Genomic DNA, 18112 nt, shown 5'->3' with positions numbered 1-18112 from the left:
CAGGAGAGAGTGTCCCAGTTGTCACATACCTTGCGACAGCAGGTGGGAGGAGGAATTGTGAACAGATTTTGAATTTGACATGTAGAAAATTAATAGGGACAAGCACAAGCACAATTTCAGGAGAGCGGTAGGTAAGAAATAAAATAGACTGTCCTGAGAAGTGACTCAGAAATATGTAAAAACTAGTCAGTTTAAGTAAGTTTGGTGGAAAGAAGAATGGAGGTAAGGAATCTGTGGAGGAGGAAGGGCTAAGGGAAAAAGCTCATTAGGAGGATATGGATTTTAGTTTTAGGCATTATGGAAAGGAACTGTGGACAGACAAGAGATGGGAAGAATAAGGGAACAGAGGGAGCTTTCTTGGAGCCAGTTTTTGGGAAAAATGACAAGAAATAGAAATATGCTCAGGTCACATAATTTGCCTTGGAAGGTAATAATGAATACCTCTTCTGTGGAGGCAAGTTCATTTAGAGTTGAAGTGGTGAAAGTTATGGGGTTCATCCCTGCTGCTGCTTTGTTCCTGATAAATTAGGAATGCACATATTTACATTAAGTGGTGGCCACCAAGGACTGTGCATTCTCAAAGGGGGGAGTCTTTGAAGTAGTTGTAAGGAATGAAAAATGGAGTCAACTAGTCATAAATGAAAAGGCAACTGACCAGTTATCTAAGAGATTACCCCTATGGGTCAGAATGCACTTATTTTTGTTGAAAGCTCACTGTATTCAAGGCAGTGCACTGTCACCTGAATGATGATATTAATCTGTGCTTGTGTGATTTTCTTCTGTGGTATTTTTTGGGTAGAGAATTTGAGCATGAAAAATTGTCAGAAAGGGAGAGGAAGTAAGAATGTGAATGTATAGGCTTATATTACTCCTTTTTGGCTGTTAAAAATACCATAGACTGGGTAGTTTAAACAATAAACACTTATTTTTTTTTTAAAGATTTATTCATTTATTTATACAAGCACTGGATACAGTCAGAAGCGCGGGAGGGCGAGAGAACTTACCAGAGCCAGAGCTGGGAACAGAACAGGCAGACAGATGAAATACACTGCCGAGGAGGGCAGCGGGCGCGGCAGGAGAGGTCTGTCGCGCCATGTGGGACCCTTGCCCGTGACTGGGGATCAAACTGGTGCTGCAGAGGCTGTGGGCAGCCTTGCAGCCCAGCACTCAATTGCTGCGCCACCAGGGGAGGTCCAATAAACACTTATATTACATAATTCTGGAGGCTGGAAGTCCAAGATGAAGGTATCAGCAGATTCAGTGTCTTGTGGGTACCTGCTTCCTGGTTCATAAATGGCTGTCTTCTCAGTATGTCCCACATGGTGGAAGGGAGAAGGGGTTCTTTTATGAGGATACTAATTCCATTCATGAGGGCTCTGTCCTTATGACCTAACTACCTCCCAAAGGCCCCAGCACCTAACATCATCATATTGGGAGTTACGATTTCAACATATAATTTGGGTGGGATCACACATATTCAGTCCATTAAGGTGCTCTGATTGGGTGAAGGTCACTGAGCTGTGTTTCTCTAAGTGTGGCCAGGGATGATTTGCACCAGAATCAACTGGGATCAAAGGTTTATTAGGTGGCTTTCAAGGCAAAGGTGGAACAAGACAAGAAAGGCAGTTAACTAGAGGTTATAGTCATTCATTCAGAGTAAAGCAAAAGAAACTTGAAACAAAGAAGGAAAATGGATATTAAGAACTGTGTATGTAACCAGGATTAAAACACAAGAAGTTAAGCTACATTTGGGGAATGTTATTTTGAGTCATCCTTGCAGGACACCTTTTGTGCAACAGTCTTAAAGGTAGATTTCAGTCCCTGATAGAGCCAAGGAGTGGAAATGCAGGTGGGAGGGAAGCAAGGAGAGATTTGAGACAGGGTTGGGCATTGCTAACTTTGCCATTCCTAATGTAATTCATGTACCCAGGCATTGCATTTGGCTTAGGTGATGTGCGACTAAAAATCATTGCTTAGAATGCTTGGATTTGGTCATTTGAAGAAAAATTGAGTAAGCAGAGGTTATGAAATTCCAGAAGTATTGAAGCCTGAGAAAAGCAATTTCTTGTGTTGGCTTTTAAAGGGGCCATGGATGCCTGGGGGAGGATGACTCATGTCACTGCTGTGTCTCAGGTTGGTTCTCCAGCTGGAGCATGGGGAGGGTGTGGAGATGAAGTGTGCTATCTTATCATAAAATCATGTTTTGATTCTGGAGAAGAATTCACCTGAAGGAGTATTTCTTGAGGAAATCTAGGTCTTTTTCTAATATTGCCAGCAGATCATTGGGCTTTACATCTTTGAAACCCCCAGGGTGAAACTGACAAAAGCCCACATACCTCTAACTGGGATTAAGATATCAAAAAAATAGATTCCCCAAACTAAGTGAGGCATCATTTGATAGTGTTGGTTTATAGAGAAAACTCCTTTTCTAGAGACTGTATGCTTTAAATTTTACCTTAGATGTAAGAAAAATGAAACCATAGGTAATTCAATGTGTTGAATATTGATTATTTTAAAAATTATTTGGCTAGAAAAATAACATCCTCTTTACAAGTAAAGGAGGTGGTATCTGCTCTTGGCTTTAAAGCACTGGACCACTTTCCTGAGTGAAATCTTAATGGCAATAGCCTACTAAGACAGGAGGTGAAAGTGGCCTTGGTGGGTCCATAAGTGTGTATGTGTGTGTGTGTGGAGGTACTTGAGTTCTCCCTTCCCTGACCACAGGTCCTTTTGAGAGGTTATTTCTACTGAGGAAAATATGGAAATCTTGTCACCACTAGTTTGTCTGCTCAGTGCTTCTATCTGGCCATTCTATGAGATGCCATTTTCCTTCCCAACCTGTGTGCAGGGTCTTGTCCTTAGTACATCCCACTGGTTAGTGCTTATTTTTTTTCTCCTTTTTTTCAGATCATACTTTTACTGTTCCCAATGCCTATCCTGGGTACCTGTCCCCCAATTACTTCTTCACCTCCCCCCCCCAAAAATAAAAGTGATGTTGCTTTTACCTCCACCATGATGACCTGATGCCACTAGGTCATCTTTAGCCTGTAAGATATTAGGATTTCAGCACAAAGAGCAGTAAGCACAGAGAAAAAGTGCTAAGGGACTCTCAAGGAATGTGGATGAGGGTGGGCAGTGAAGAGGGAGATGAACTTCTGATGCATTAGTGATGAACATTAGAGACCCTGCCCATGAAGAAGAAAGGTAAAAGACCCATCTCTTAATCTTCTAGCACATGTGAATTGCAAATAAACTGGAGAAAACTGCAGACAATACTGATGATTACAGCTGTTAAAGCAATGAAGGTGGAAAAAAAGGCAAAAAAAATGGTTTAACAGTGCATACAGAATAAAGAATACCACCTTCAGTTTCTTATATGAACTACATTATTTATCCTAATCACTATCATTTAAGCAATTATGCATACCATTAAATGCATCAGATTTATCTGTGTGCATATTATTTGATTACAGTGCTAGATTCTGTTTTTGTCAGCTGAGTCATGATAGTCTATACTTATGTTGGTTAATCAGACTTCACTTAACCTGACCTTTCTCTGCAAGTTCATAGGTTACTCTTTTCTTTAGGTAAATTTGGCCTTTCTTTTTTTTAAATTTTTTTGAAGATTTATTTATGCATATAAGAGCTGGGGTGCAGGCCAGAGATGCAGAGGGTGAGAGGATTCACCAGAGACTGACTGGGGAACAGAACAGGCAGAATGACTGAAATACACTGCTGAGGGGAGCAGCAGGCGAGCCAGGAGAGGTCTGCCACGCCATGTGGGTAACTCCCTGGCTGGGGATCGAACTCGTGCTACAGTGGCTGTGGAATAGCTTCATTGTGCTGTGTCTTATCCCCTTGCGCCACCAGGAGTCCCCTTAAATTTGGCTACTTTCCATTTCTTGTTACACTAAATGGTGGGTATTGGGTTGTGAAGGGCCACAAATATTGTTAGTAGCACTTTCTTTCTAGTTTACTCTGTGGAACTACACATTTACATTTAAAAATACTTATCCCTAAGCTATTCCTATTCTTCTGATGAGAGAATTGGGAAGAGAGGTATGGCTGCAGAAATCTTCTAGAACACATACTAACTGGAGAGAGGATAGGCTTTCTAGACAGAAACTGAATGTTTTATGTGTGAAATTGTGGTTACTGGAAGCTTCGGAGGTTTAAAACAGGAAGCCACAAGCAACTATAAACCAGAGACACACTGCGGGGGTTAGGGGAGGAGAGGAGGGATTAGGGTCAAAATAAATAAGGAGGGTGGGAATTGTATGGGGAATATAATCAAAATGAAAATGCATACATTGTGCAAAAATGAAAAATGATGTAAGAATTATATAAAATAAAATAAAATAAATAAAACAGGAAGCCTTAGTATTTGTTGGTTTCTGTTTTCTGAGATGAGGAGTTTGAAAGAACTTAGTTCTGCTTTTGACTGAATTAATGGAAATGGTTTCTCATCTGCTAGTATTTCATAGTATACATTAGAAAATCTATTAGTAAAGGCATCTCCGGTAATTTCCTGTCTTTGTTAATTTGGAGGTTAAGTGCATAGTAGATGAAGAACTTAGAAATCCCTGGCTTTACAGTTTTGTATATCAAGGGTATTCATTGGGTATTTAAAATAAATTTGTTGAACTGTGTTTTGCAATTTACTTTGAGCAGTGTCAGTAAAGTAGATGGCAATAATAGTAGCTGGCATTTTTGAGTGTGTGCCTTTGCATTTGGCATTGCACTTGACCCTTTATACCCTTTTGTTTCATCTATTGGATACAGCCACATTTAGAGGCAAGCATTATCATTTCCTTTTACAGATGAGGAAACTGGGGTACAGAGAAGTTACATAATTTCTGCAATAGACAGAAACTAGAATTCAGCTCTTAGCCATTCTAACTGCTTAATTAACTCTTATGTATTATGCTATCATGTCCCTATATTACCTCTGTTTTTAAGATAGTTTAAAATACTTGAATAATTGTTAAATTGCAATGACGTGCATTTTCTGAAGAATATTAAAATATTCAGTATTTTATTCAAAAGTGAAATGTTGGGACTCCCTGGTGGTGCAAGGAAGGGGTTAAGATGCAACCTATGAAGCTATCCGCAGCCTCTGCAGCAGCATGAGTTCAATCCCTGGCCGGGGAGATACCCACATGGTGCAGCAGACGTCTCCTGACTTGCCCGCTGCTCCCCTCAGCAGTGTATTTCAGTCATTCTGCCTGTTCTGTTCCCCACTCTGTCTCTGGTGAATCCTCTCACTCCCCCACATCTTGGCCTGTACCCCAGCTCTTGTATGCATAAATAAATCTTAAGAAAAGTGAAATGTTAAGAAATTTTGGTTTTCTTTGTATGATTTACCAAGGTAAAAGGTAGTAGAGTAACCATATGTAATTATCATCTGATCTAAAAGTAAAAGGGAATGATTTTAAAAATTATGTGATGATAACAAGATAGTCTGTACTGTCCTGGCAATTAAGTTATGTCTGATTTTTGTTTTCTTCATCTTTTTTCAAAACACCCATTGCTATCCATTATATCCCCTCCACCCTTGTTCCACCCACCTTCTTTACTTCTGGTAACCTGAGTTCAGTTATCAGTGCCCAGTAGTTTATTTTTATTTTGTTTTGTCCAATCATCCCCATTGTTTCCTTATATTGCACATATAGGTGAAATCATTCAGTATTTATTTGTCTTTATCCTTCTGAATAATTTTACTCCACATCATCCTTCCATTTTATTGCAAATGGCAATTTTATCTTTCCTTATAATTGAATAGTATTCCACTGTGTGCATGCACACATACCACGTCTTCTTTATCCAAGCCTCTATGAATTGCTTTCATGTTTTAAGCTATTGTAAATAATACTGCCATAAACTTTGTGGTGCATATAATTCTTTGAGTTAATGATTTCATATTCTTTGATTTGATTCCCAGCAGTGGAATTGCTGGATCATATGGTAGTTCTATTTTTAGGGCTTTTTAAAAAAAGATTTATTTTTTATTTATGCATATAAGAACTGGGGTGTAGGCCAGAGTTGCGAGGGCTGGGGAAAGGTGAGAGGGTTCACCAGAGATAGAGTGGGGAGTAGAACAGGCAGACTGACTGAAATACACTGCTGAGGGGAGCAGCGGGTGAGACAGGAGAGGTCTGCTGCACCATGTGGGTTAGCGTCTTGGCCAGGGATTGAACTCATGCTGCAGTGGCTGGCCGTAGCTTGGTAGCGCTTAGACTTTAACTCCTGTGCCACCAGGGAGGTCCCTATTTTTAGTTTTTTGAAGACGTTCTATACTGCTTTCAAAAATGGCTGCACCGATTTACATTCCCACCAACAGTGTATAAGGCTTTCCCTTTCTTTACATCCTCACCAACACTTACCGCTAGCAGTCTTTTTGATATGTCATTCTCACAGATGTGAGATGATATATCACTGTGATTTGATTTCAATTTCCCTCATAAGTAATAACTCTTTTCTTGATCTGTCCATAGTTGTAAGTGGGTTATTAAAATTTTCTATTATTGTGTTTTTGTCAGTGTCACTCTTTAGTTCAATTAGCAATTGCGTTATCTATTTTGATGCACTGTCATTTGATTTGGTGCGTGTGTATCCGTAATGTTGTTCTTGTTGCGTTAAGCTCTTAATTGTTATTTAATAACCATCCCTCTCTCTTATTACCATTTTAAATTGTATATCTATTTTGTGTGCTGTAAATATAGATGTACCTGCCTTTTTTGATTACCATTTGCTTGTAGAATAATGGTTAACTAGCTCTTTACTTTAAAACTGAATTCGTCTTTAGAGGTAAGATGAGTTTCCTATAGATAGTAAAAATTTGGATTTTGTTTTCTTATCCATTCGGTCACCCTAAACCTTTTAATTGATAAACACAAACCATTTACATTTAAGGTAATTATTGAAATATATGTATTTGTTGCCATTTTGTTATTTGGGTTTTTTGATGTTGATCTTATATCGAGACTACAGGTTGCAGAATATAATCCTATGCTGTTTGACAGTGTCCTGGGGTTTCTGTTGCTTTATTGACTGTGCCTCTGCACCTGTTTAGATGACCCGAGTTTTAGTGCTGGTAAAGGACAGTGGGGAACAAGAGGTTGCTGCTAGATAGAGTTCTGTTGCATATCAGACCTCCAAAGTGGCAGCAGGTGTTCAAGCTGAGAGGGGGAATCTGCAACAACCCCCTCTCCTAACCAGATTCTCAGTGGGAGCTTTTCAGTAGCCTCAGGGTTATATTGATCCCTCAGCTATGGAGTAGCTCTGGTATGTGGAATCTGTGACCAATTTTTCCCAGAGGTGTTGGCAGGAGCAGAGTGATCAGTGAACTGTGACTTTGGATTGTGTGCAGGCTACCATTCCCGTTACCATCCCAGATAGATTAGGGGCATATGTCTCATGCTTTGTAGGTGCTATCCGTAAAAGATTGCCTCTCTTTTAGGGAGGGGTTGTGGCACTGGGAGGGGTGCTGAGGTTGGGGAAGAAGTATAGATGGGGGTAATGCCAGGCCTGGGTCTGTTCCCAGTGCTTATGTGTATTGAGCCTTCTGAGCCGAAAACTCCTGCTGCCAGGACCTAGATGCTTTAAACTATTTAGAGACAGGAAGTGCTGTAGGTGAATGTTATCCCAACAATGTCCCCAGGTGTGGTGGTGGGACAGGTGTTATACATCCCACAGAAGCCAGTTTTAAAGAGGAGTCACAGGTGAACCTCTTGCCATTCAGAAGTTCCTCTACCCAAGCCGTCCCCACTGGCTTCAGCTGGCCACAGATTCATGCTAATCATTAGCACCCTAGAGAAATGCTCAAGGACTGTTTAGTGGCCTCAAGCACCTTTAGTGACAGGGGTGTGGGGTGTTTCCCCTTCTGATTGATTCCTAGCATTATGGGGTCTACCCTAATTGGTATCTTTGCTCCCCCTGCATTTAGTCCCATATCTCTGCTCCCCCAAATCTTCCTGTCTCTGGAGTTAAACCCGTCTATTTTCCACACCTGCCTGTGTGTAACCCCTCTCTAATGCATTCCTCAGGTTCTATAGTTTTTTGTCATACACAAAAAAAAGACTTAGCACTGCTGATCCTCCTTCTCTTGATTTGTGCCACCTTGATAGGATCTCAAGCAAACTATATTGCAATTTCACCCTTCTGCTATGTTGCTTTTTCCTTGCAAAAGAACAATGTTTCTCCAGAAATTTTTTCAGGGATTATTGTTTTTATCTGTGTTATTTTGTTGTATGTGTGGGGAGGAGTTGATTCTGGTTCTCTGTCTTTTTTTTTTTTAAAGATTTTATTTTATTTATACAAGAGCTGGGGTACAGGCCAAAGGCACAGGATGGTGAGAGGATTCACCAGAGACAGAGTGGGGAGCCGACCAGGCAGACTGACCAAAAGCACTGCTGAAGGAAGCAGCGGGTGAGACAGGAGAGGTCTGCGCTCTATGTGGGTATCTCCCTGGCTGGCTGGAAATCGAACCCGCGCTGCAGAGGCTGCAGACAGCTTCACAGTGTTGCACTCAACCCGCTGCGCCACTGGGGAGGCCCGGTTCTTTATCTTTAATGCAAACATACTAAAACAATTCTTTATGTTTCTAACTTTCTAGGGGGATACCTCAATGTCAATGTAAGTGAAGTCAGTTTTGATGAAATTCATCAACTCTTCTCCAAGGATTTAGATATCGAACCAGGAGGTCACTGGAGGCCTAAAGACTGTAAACCTAGGTGGAAGGTGAGGTCAATTATTTCATAAATAATGTGACTATTACTATGCATTTCAGTAAATATACTGAAATAGCTTTAAGTCTTGATAAATTTGTCAGAAATTTTGTATTTAATGTATAGTTGTTCTGTGCTTAAATGTCATTTGAGCGTTGCTTGTGAAGACTGTAGCTGCACCTGTGTACTTAAAAAATAGAAGTGCATATGTTCAGTATCTTGGAGATCCTGATAATAAAAACCTCTCTTGAGATTGGCTTAGAAACAGATTTTTTGTTCCCTTTTGTTTGGAAGAGAGACTGGTTTCTCTGCAACCTACCACTGGTCCTCATGACTGGAGACACCTGTAGGCAGAGCTCCACCAAGTCATGGAACTGGTGAGAGCTTATGGGGGGAATATTCATATCCTGATCTCCAGCATGTCTAGCATGTATTTAATTTACCATTTTGTTTATCTGTCACATGAGTGAAATCATAGGGTTTTCATCTTTCTCCATCTGACTTATTTCACAAAGTACAATACCTTTCTTTCCGTTCATATTGTTGCAAAGGACAGGATTCCATCTTTTTAAGTAGCTGGGTAATATTCCATTATTACACTTGTTTTAGGGTGCTTCACTTTATTGCCTTTTGCAGATATTGTGCTTTTTCAGAAATTGAATGTAGCAACCCTGCATCCAGCAAGACTGTTTGCACTATTTTTCTAACAGTTCGGATGATGACCAGCATTTTTAACAATAAAGTATTTTTTTCAATAAGATTGGCACTTTTTAAAGATAATGCTGCTATACATTTAGTAGACTACAGTATAGTGAACATGTGATAGCTTTTTTATACTCCGTACCTTGCTTTATTTTGGTGGCCTGGAACTGAGACCACATAGCTCTGAGGTGCAAAGGTTTTCACATAGGGATCAGCATGACTTTCAGGTGTATACTCTGGCAGATTAGTAGAATATTTTGGGATTGGAAAAATTCAATATTCTTTCCTTTCTCTAGTAGTCTATATTAGATTTTAAGTTTCATAGGTTATTTTCATTTTCCAGAAGAGAATTATACCATATGTAGGTATTTCCTACTTAGATTTAGTAGACTATAACCTCCACATGAATCAGTATTGAAAGTGCAATTCCTAGAAGCAAGCTGATTCAGGGATCTAAAAATTGTCTTATTTAATTACCCTATGGTGATGCCATTCATATTGCAGCTTTAAGAAAAACCCTTCTAAATAGTATCTCTAGTTCTGAGCTATGCAACTGAAGATATGAGAAGGATTTTGGAGATCATTCAGAGGTGAACTATACTTGCCATATTTAATTAATTAAATTATTCTTTCTGCTTGTTGTTTGCATTCCTGTAATGTCCCATTCTAATCTTGGAACAGAGTTGAGAGACAGGAAAAGAAGAAATAACTAGATTTATGTTAAACATCTGCAACCAACTTGATTGTTAATATTTTATTTTTTTACTTGAAAATACCCACTAAGTTAATTTATGGCCATTTAATTGGAAGATATATAAAACTAGTGATTTTAGGATCTTCCCTAGATATTTCTGAAAACTGCAGATTGGAGTGGAAACTTTACCACAGGTTGAATGTAGAGGCAGGCTTAATTCTAAAAGGGAGGATGAGGTATGTAGTGATGATTTTTGGGTCATTAGAAGTGTTTTCCTGTGACATTACCTTTCCATTCAGGGTTCAGTTAAGAAGGCTGAACAATTTTGGTCTACTACCTAAAGTCTTAGAGAACCAGGCAGGTGTTTTATTTTTTTAATTTTTTTATTATTTTTTAAATATTTATTTATTTATGTATACAAGAACTGGGGTACAGGCCAGAGGTGTGGGGGATGAGAGGATTCACCAGAGACAGAGCAGGGAACAGAACAGGCGGATTGACTGAAATACACTGTTGAGGGGAGCAGCGGGTGAGTCAGGAGAGATATGCTGTGCCATGTCGGTCACCTCCCTGGCCTGGGATTGAACTTGTGCTGCAGTGGCTGCGGATTGCTTCATAGTGCTGCATCTTAACCCCTTGTGCCACCAGGGAGGCCCAGGGAGGTGTTTTATGCTGTCACATGCTCAGGCCTTTGGAGTTCCATTTCTAGGCCATGATTTCTCAAAGATACACCTTAGTCTCCTTTTTTAGGACTAGCAGGTTATTGGTAAAAGTAAAAATTCTTGAACTCTGTCCTCAGACATTTTGATTCCATTGGTGGGAAGGAGCAAGAACTTGCATTTTTTACCAAGTGATTTTCATTTAAGAAATTCCTACAAGCACTGGAAATGATGAACAGGTAGATGAAACTGAAAACACTGCCGGAAAATGAGAGCTTAGTAGCTTCTGTCCACCTGGCTTAGTGGCAAAGAGCTAGTGCAGGCAAGTTTGAAGCCATACAATTTGGGGGTCACTGTAGGTGGTGGTGTGCCTGAAGTTTGAAAGTAGGACAGAAACTGAGGGAGTGAAATTTATGCGGCAAACATTTTTCTTGTTTGAAAAAATAAGCAAGAAAATAAGCAAGCAAGAAAAATAGGCACATAAATTCAGTAAGATTAGTGGTTTTAAAGTGGGAGCAGACTGAATGGGATAATTTTGCTTGAACAAGAGGTGATGAGGAACGATTCATGAAGATAAAGTGTTTTTTCAGAAGATAATAACCAGATGTTGTCTTATCTCTACTGAAGATGAATCAAGAGGAGAGTGGCTAAAAGAGCAAATGAGGGTATATATAAAAAAGAATGTCCTGATACAAAGGCTATTAAGCCTTGAAATAAATTATCACAGAACACTGAGATCTTTTTCTAGACAATAAATTGTAAGCTATTGAGGATGTTGTTTCACTCTCTCAAGAAGGGATGTGTCAAATGAATTTTTAAGAAATTGTTTAGTTTTATTTTAACAAAAACTTTGCTTTAGGTAGATCATTCAATATCTTTGGTAACTGTCTCATTAAAATTATATTTGCTATTAAAATGATAGCTTAACTTACTTGATTTTGCCAAGGCACAGTTAATTTCTTTCTCTTATACAGTCTTGGTTCCCTTATAAGATTTAGAAAAATTCAATATTTGAAATGTTTCATTGGAGAAATTACTGTATTAGGAACTGTGACTTTGCATGTTTTTATTTTTATATTTTCAACTCATCATTCAGCCTAATTGTATTTGATTATTATGGACTCTCTTGAATATAGGCTCTGCCAATATTTAATGGCTTCTTCCTTAAATATCTATAATTGGCCTTCACTGCTTTTATAGCCCATTTATATTATGTCATAGGTAACCAACTTGTAGCCAAAATTAAAACCAGGAAGGGCAAAATATTATCACACTGATAATGTCAGATAAGGACAGTTAAGAGATCTGTACACACCATCTCATTCCTTTCTCTCCTTTACTTTTCATAGCTTTTTCTAATTCTAATAGAAAACCTAGTGGTACCAAAACTGCTTGAGAATTGCATTGATTTAGAAATTCCTTGAATATGTCAACATTTGATATTTTAACCCATCAACAAGTCCCTACTCAATAGAGGTAGTGCTGGGCATCAGCAGTAGCCCAGGCATATGGTACACAAGTGACTCTGAGATGTAGGTTCTCTATTGCTCTGGCAACCACATGAACCTCAGGTTCATAAGACAAGATACTGTATGGGGAAAACCAAAAGGGAATGGAATCCACAATGGATTGTCCAGGGCACCAGAACCCCCTTAGCTCCAATAACTTACCATGTAAAACAATGTAAATATGAAAGTATAAACCTTAGAGCTGTCATTGTCTGTTTTTTACCCTACTATCTTATCAGGATTAAGGAAAGAAATCAGTGGTGGAATTTCTCATTTAGACAGCTTTAATTTTACTAGATTATATTTGTTCTATTTAAATAAAATTATTTTAATAATTTAATTTTTTTTCTCATTTATGATCATGGTAAAATACACAAATAAATGTTGCTATTTTCCATTGACTATATGTAATATCAGGTCTTGATGATACAAGTAGGAGTAGGTCCTAAACATATGCACTCTCAACTATTGGCATTTATTATTTATTTAAAAATCTACAATATACAATGACACATATTTTAGATATATTTTCACTCTTGTGTTCACTGGAGATCTAATGATTTTGAATTTATGAAGTGTTGAAGAGTTACTTGCTTTAATTTCAATTTTTATTAGAAAATTCATAATTATAATGACATTAACAGCTCAGAAATTGCTAAGAGAAGTAATATTTAGAAAACATTTTAGCTTTTTCAAGAGCAAAATCTGAATTGTACAGTAACTGGGCTTGTCTGACAAAGTTTGGATCCAGAAAATAGAGAATTTGAGTAAGTAATGATTGATAGTTATTCACCTATCCCCATATTCTATTATTACTGTTTATAGAGATGGTGTTTTTTTTTTTTTTAAAGATTTATTTATTTATGCATACAAGAAATGGGGTATAGGCCAGAGGTGCAGGGGGTGGGGGGGGGTGAGAGGATTCACCAGAGACAGAGTGGGGAACAGAACAGGCAGATTGACTGAAATACACTGCTAAGGGGAGCATTGGGTGAGACAGGAGAGGTCTGCTGCACCATGTGGGTAGCTCCCTGGCCGGGGATCCAACTCGAGCCACAGAGGCTGCAGATAGCTTCACAGTGCTGTGCTTAACCCCTTGCCCTGCCAGGGAGGCCCAATATGGTGTTTTTAGTCCAGATTTTGAGAGTTTTAATAACTTTTTTTCCCTTATTAGGGGAAATATTCATCAACTGTGAAATTATTTTGATTTCCATATACATGTTTTTTTTTAATTTTTGGATTCTATAAGGCACACATTTCTTTGTTTTATAAAAGACAAGTTTCTCTGTTTTTGTACTGCCTATATGTTTTTATAGCTTAACATTTTAACATAATTTTGTCATCAATTTCATTTAAAACTGATTATCCTACCACTGAATTAAACATAAAATGTATCATTTAATTGTGCATTTTGATTAACGGGAAAATGCTATGTTAATATAGTATCAAACTTCATGTACACTCTATGATCTATTCTTATTTTTCTCAAAATTACCTCAAGCCTTGATAAACCATATGTCAGATAGTAGATGTTCAAATGGAGTCTTTCTCAATTGGAGTCTTTGTCAAATTCAGTTTACAAGCCATAAAGTTGTCATTAGTGATCTCCTTTAAAAATTACTCTTGGACCCTTCCCTCTCCCTAACTCTTCATATCCAATCTATAAACAAATCCTCTTTATTTACCTCTTAAATATTTCAAAAGTCCATGAACCTCTTTTTCTCCTCTACTCTCTCCTCACTTCAAGCTACCATTACCTTTTGTCTTACCTGTAATGTTAAATTCCTCACCAGCTCCTAGAGTCAGTCTTTGGCTTTCTGTTCTCAATACTACACCCCCAAATCAACAAACTAATTTTAGACCTTTTTTAGATCTTTCCACAACTTCCCATGGTGTCATACCATAAAGACCATGGTCATTAGAATGGCTGAGAGCCCATGAATTCTTCCCCAGGCTCACAAGACCATAAGTGGTCAAAAGTAAGGGCCATGTCAGCTTTTGCTCATGGTTGGATCTCTGGTGAGAAAATTTATATGGATATGCTTTTAAAGCCATCAGGGATTTTAATAGATCACTTACTGGGCTTGCTGTTCTATTATTTACATATGTGACTATTTTGTTTTAAAGGTGGCAGTTCTTATTCCTTTCCGTAATCGCCATGAACATCTCCCAATTTTTTTCTTGCATCTGATTCCAATGCTTCAGAAACAGCGGCTAGAATTTGCCTTTTATGTCATTGAACAGGTAAGAATATTTTTCAAAATGGTAATTAAGTATACTAGTACTTAATAAACCTATAGATATGCTTTGTTAAAAGTGTTTAACCTAAGGTTAACTGGGTAACTCAAATCGCTGGTTCTACACTTGGCTAAAATTACATTTTACATTGAACCTATTAGTGGTGTATATATATATATATATATATATATACACACACACACTTTTTTTGGTTAATGCAATTATTAATATGTTCCTATCATCTTTAATCATCTTATGCCTTGCCTATTAAAGTGAAACATTTTTCTCTAATTATTTTTCATATTATATCTGTTAATATTTTTCTCATCTCAGTATTCCGTATATACAAATCTCTTAGATTTACTTGAATCCTTTGGAAATATTCTCCATCCTTCTGTGTTTTACTACTTCTGTTATTACTTAGTTTTATACTTAAGGTGTCATCTTGGATTTCTTTCTTCTTACACTTGTCTGTATGGAAACTAGTCTTTTAAGGTTCTTTCCCTCTACATATAATGATGTATATAGTCTTTTAAATGTTGCACCCTATACTTCAAAAACTGTTTTTTACTTGATAACATTGAAACTTTTAGCTACTTTCATATAGCCATAGTTATAATGTTGTAGGTGAGTTTTACTCATTGCTAATTTCCTTTTTTTTTTTTTTTAATCTTCAGTCTCCCAATGTTTTGAGAGATGAGCTCTGTGTTATTAAAGACATTCTCCTGAGAGGTCTAGCATTGAATTATTTCATGTATGTGATGAAGAATCTTTTCAAAGCAGCTAAGATCTGTACTTGATAAACTGCTTAATCCGAATCTCATTCTTGTCAATGTTAATTCAGTATTGTGCATTTGATAGTGTGTGGTTTTGAGCTACTAACATCTTCACCACATATGAAAAAGAAGAGTAATTTGTCTTCTGACTGGTGCCCAGAAGTGTAAGCAATCAAAAGAGTAGCTCAGAAGTCCTAGTTAAATATAGAAGATTGTACACATATTTACCTCATTTCCTTTACAAACTCCTAAAATGAAAGTGAAAGAAAAATTTTTAAAAAGATACTGAACCAAAAGGACAGAGAGATGAAAGTAGTTGAGAGATTGCTACACATTTTTGGAAGTCAGGGAGCAGATAGCACACTCATCTGATCTCTTAGCAGAGCAGAGGATGTTCAATGACACAAGCTTCTCCTCTCCCGGGTGATTGTATCAAGAACTGAGACAGTGTGCTGGATAAATCTTGATACTTGAAACATGTCATAGAAGATGGATTGAAACATTGGGCTAGAATAAGGGAATTGTTTCAAAGCTGATTACACAACAATCAGATTCTTAGTTTCTCATCTTTGCTTGTGTTGCCAGGTGATTACTCCATTATTTCAGTAGGAAATGAAAATTTTATTCTGTGGCGAAACCACACTGCAGAATAGAGAAGATCTTGATTGTGCTGATACAGTTATGCTCTGGGGCCTCAAAATAGAAGGGTTAAGTAAGTCTTTATGCTGGTCCTAGTGACCAGCAGACCTTTTTCCTATTGAGCTTTTGAAGCCAGTAGTGAGGAATGAGTCCCCCTGATTCCTCCAGTTGAGGCATGAGTCGTTGTCTTCACTGAAGAACTGTTGATAGATTAGCCCAGGGAAAAGCTGCCTTACCTAATATTTGTCTCCAAAGGAAAAGCCAGCTCATCTCTTTATCACCTCCATGAAGTTCACTTCCTTTCATTTAGCAAAGAGGATAGAGCAATGAATTTATAATGAATATCCATAGAGAGTGAAGGAAAGATAACGAGTCCATGAAATCAAAACAGGAAACTATAAAGAATTATCAGAATAAGGAAGTTATTGTTAAATGACATGTGATAACTAAAATGAAACTATCAGTGGAACAGTTGGAAAATAAACTGTAGAAAATACTTCTAAAATAGAGCCATAACAAAAGAAATTAAGAAGCTTAATCTATGAGTACCAATAGGTCGTAAGAGTAACCACCTCCAACGTGACCCCAGGGCCTTGTAACAAGGCCCTTGTGTCATCTCCCACAATGAGTATGGGCTGACTTGATGGGCAGTCAAACTGGAGTGACAGAATGTGGCTTTTGAGGCTAGGTAATAAAAAAACATCTCTGCTTCTGCCTTGGATGCCTGCTCTTGGGGAAGATAGCTGCTGTGTATGAAAACACTCAGGTAGCTCTGTGGAGAGGAACCGACTTGCCAGCATCATGTTGGCTGCTGTGTACAGGAGCCACCATGCAGTGAATTATCCAGCTAAGGTCTAGAGGTCATGGGGTAGAGTTAAAACACCTCTACTGTGCTGTCAGAATTCCCTTTCCTCAGATGCTGTGAGTATAATGAGTATGTATTTTTAGTCACTAAGTTTTGACATAGATAGTTAGCAATAGAAAACTAATGCCACCTTGCTAATCAGGGTTCTGGAAAAACAGCAGGAAAAAATTGAGGGTGGGATGCAGTGGGTCATGGGGTGGGGATAGGGAAATAACCAAAGAACTAATATAGAAAATTTCCTGAAAGTGAAGACATGAATGTTAAGCTTGAAGGGGCCACATATACACATGAATAAAATATAGATCCACTATGAAGCATATTGTTTTGAAATTTTAGACTACAAATGAAAAAGAGATATATAGGAGAAACTATACGTGATTTGTATGATTTTGTATCAGATTTCATATGGACTACCTCAGTGATGCTAAATGATGGAAGATTGTGGAGTTGTGCCTTTAAAACTCTAGGGGAAAGTATTTTTATTTTATTTTATTTTTAAAGATTGATTGATTGATTGATTGATTTATACAAGCACTGGGTCCAGTCAGAAGCGTGGGAGGGTGAGAGAATCCACCAGAGCCAGAGCAGGGAACAGAACAGGCAGACTGACGGAATACACTGCTGAGGGGAGCAGCGGGCATGGCAGGAAAGGTCTATCGTGCCATGTGGGACCCTCACTGATGGCCAGGGATCAAACTGGTGCTGCAGAGGCTGCGGGCAGCTTCGCAGCCCAGCGCTCAACCGCTGTGCCACCAGGGGAGGCCCGAAAGTATTTTTAACCTGGAATTTTTTATTCATCCCAAATGTCAGTCAAATATATGGGTAGATTAATGCCATTTTAACTCATTCATTGACTAAACATATATATATGTATATATACTTTATATGTATTTTTTCCATCTGCCTGTACTTAGGAAGCTGTTTGAGAGATGTGCCTCTGCAAACTGAGAGAGCAAGGAAAAGACATAGATTATTGAGAGAATGAAGGTGAAGTCCCAGGATGATAGTCACACACAGTCTGATTAACTCAGACTAGAGCAAGAGATGAGGGCAGTCAGAGCTGGAGTTGGGTTTGGGAGTAGAGGAGGGATTGTGAGATGATTTTGTACAAATGATTATATCAGTTAGTAATAAATATAGGACATAGTCTGTACAAACTAATGATAGTTATATAAAACACTCTATGAGTTATCAGTCAATATCAGTTTCTCTATGACAATTAGAGAAAGAAAATGATTATAATTCACTCAGCCCTCATATATAGTTCTAAAAATGTCAGCACAATTGATTTTAAACAAAAATTTT

The 18112-nt window shown here is 38.1% G+C and overlaps 1 protein-coding gene across 2 annotated transcripts in view; it reads left to right on the top strand.

Moving 5' to 3' along the window:
* The window catches only part of B4GALT6 (beta-1,4-galactosyltransferase 6), a gene marked incomplete at both ends in the record, with an annotated part of 62834 nt that overhangs the window by 36956 nt on the left and 7766 nt on the right, over positions 1-18112 (top strand). For both annotated transcript variants that reach the window (XM_084252381.1, XM_084252380.1), the window contains 2 exons: positions 8615-8739; positions 14417-14533. In XM_084252381.1, the coding sequence (XP_084108507.1) occupies positions 8615-8739; positions 14417-14533 (242 nt within the window). The remainder of the gene's footprint in view (positions 1-8614; positions 8740-14416; positions 14534-18112) is intronic.

This window comes from Talpa europaea (genome assembly GCF_964194135.1).
Source record: "Talpa europaea genome assembly, chromosome: 13".
NCBI classification, from domain to species: domain Eukaryota; kingdom Metazoa; phylum Chordata; class Mammalia; order Eulipotyphla; family Talpidae; genus Talpa; species Talpa europaea.
The sequence above is the reverse complement of the archived record's forward strand: the minus strand, read 5'-3'. Positions and strand labels throughout refer to the sequence as shown.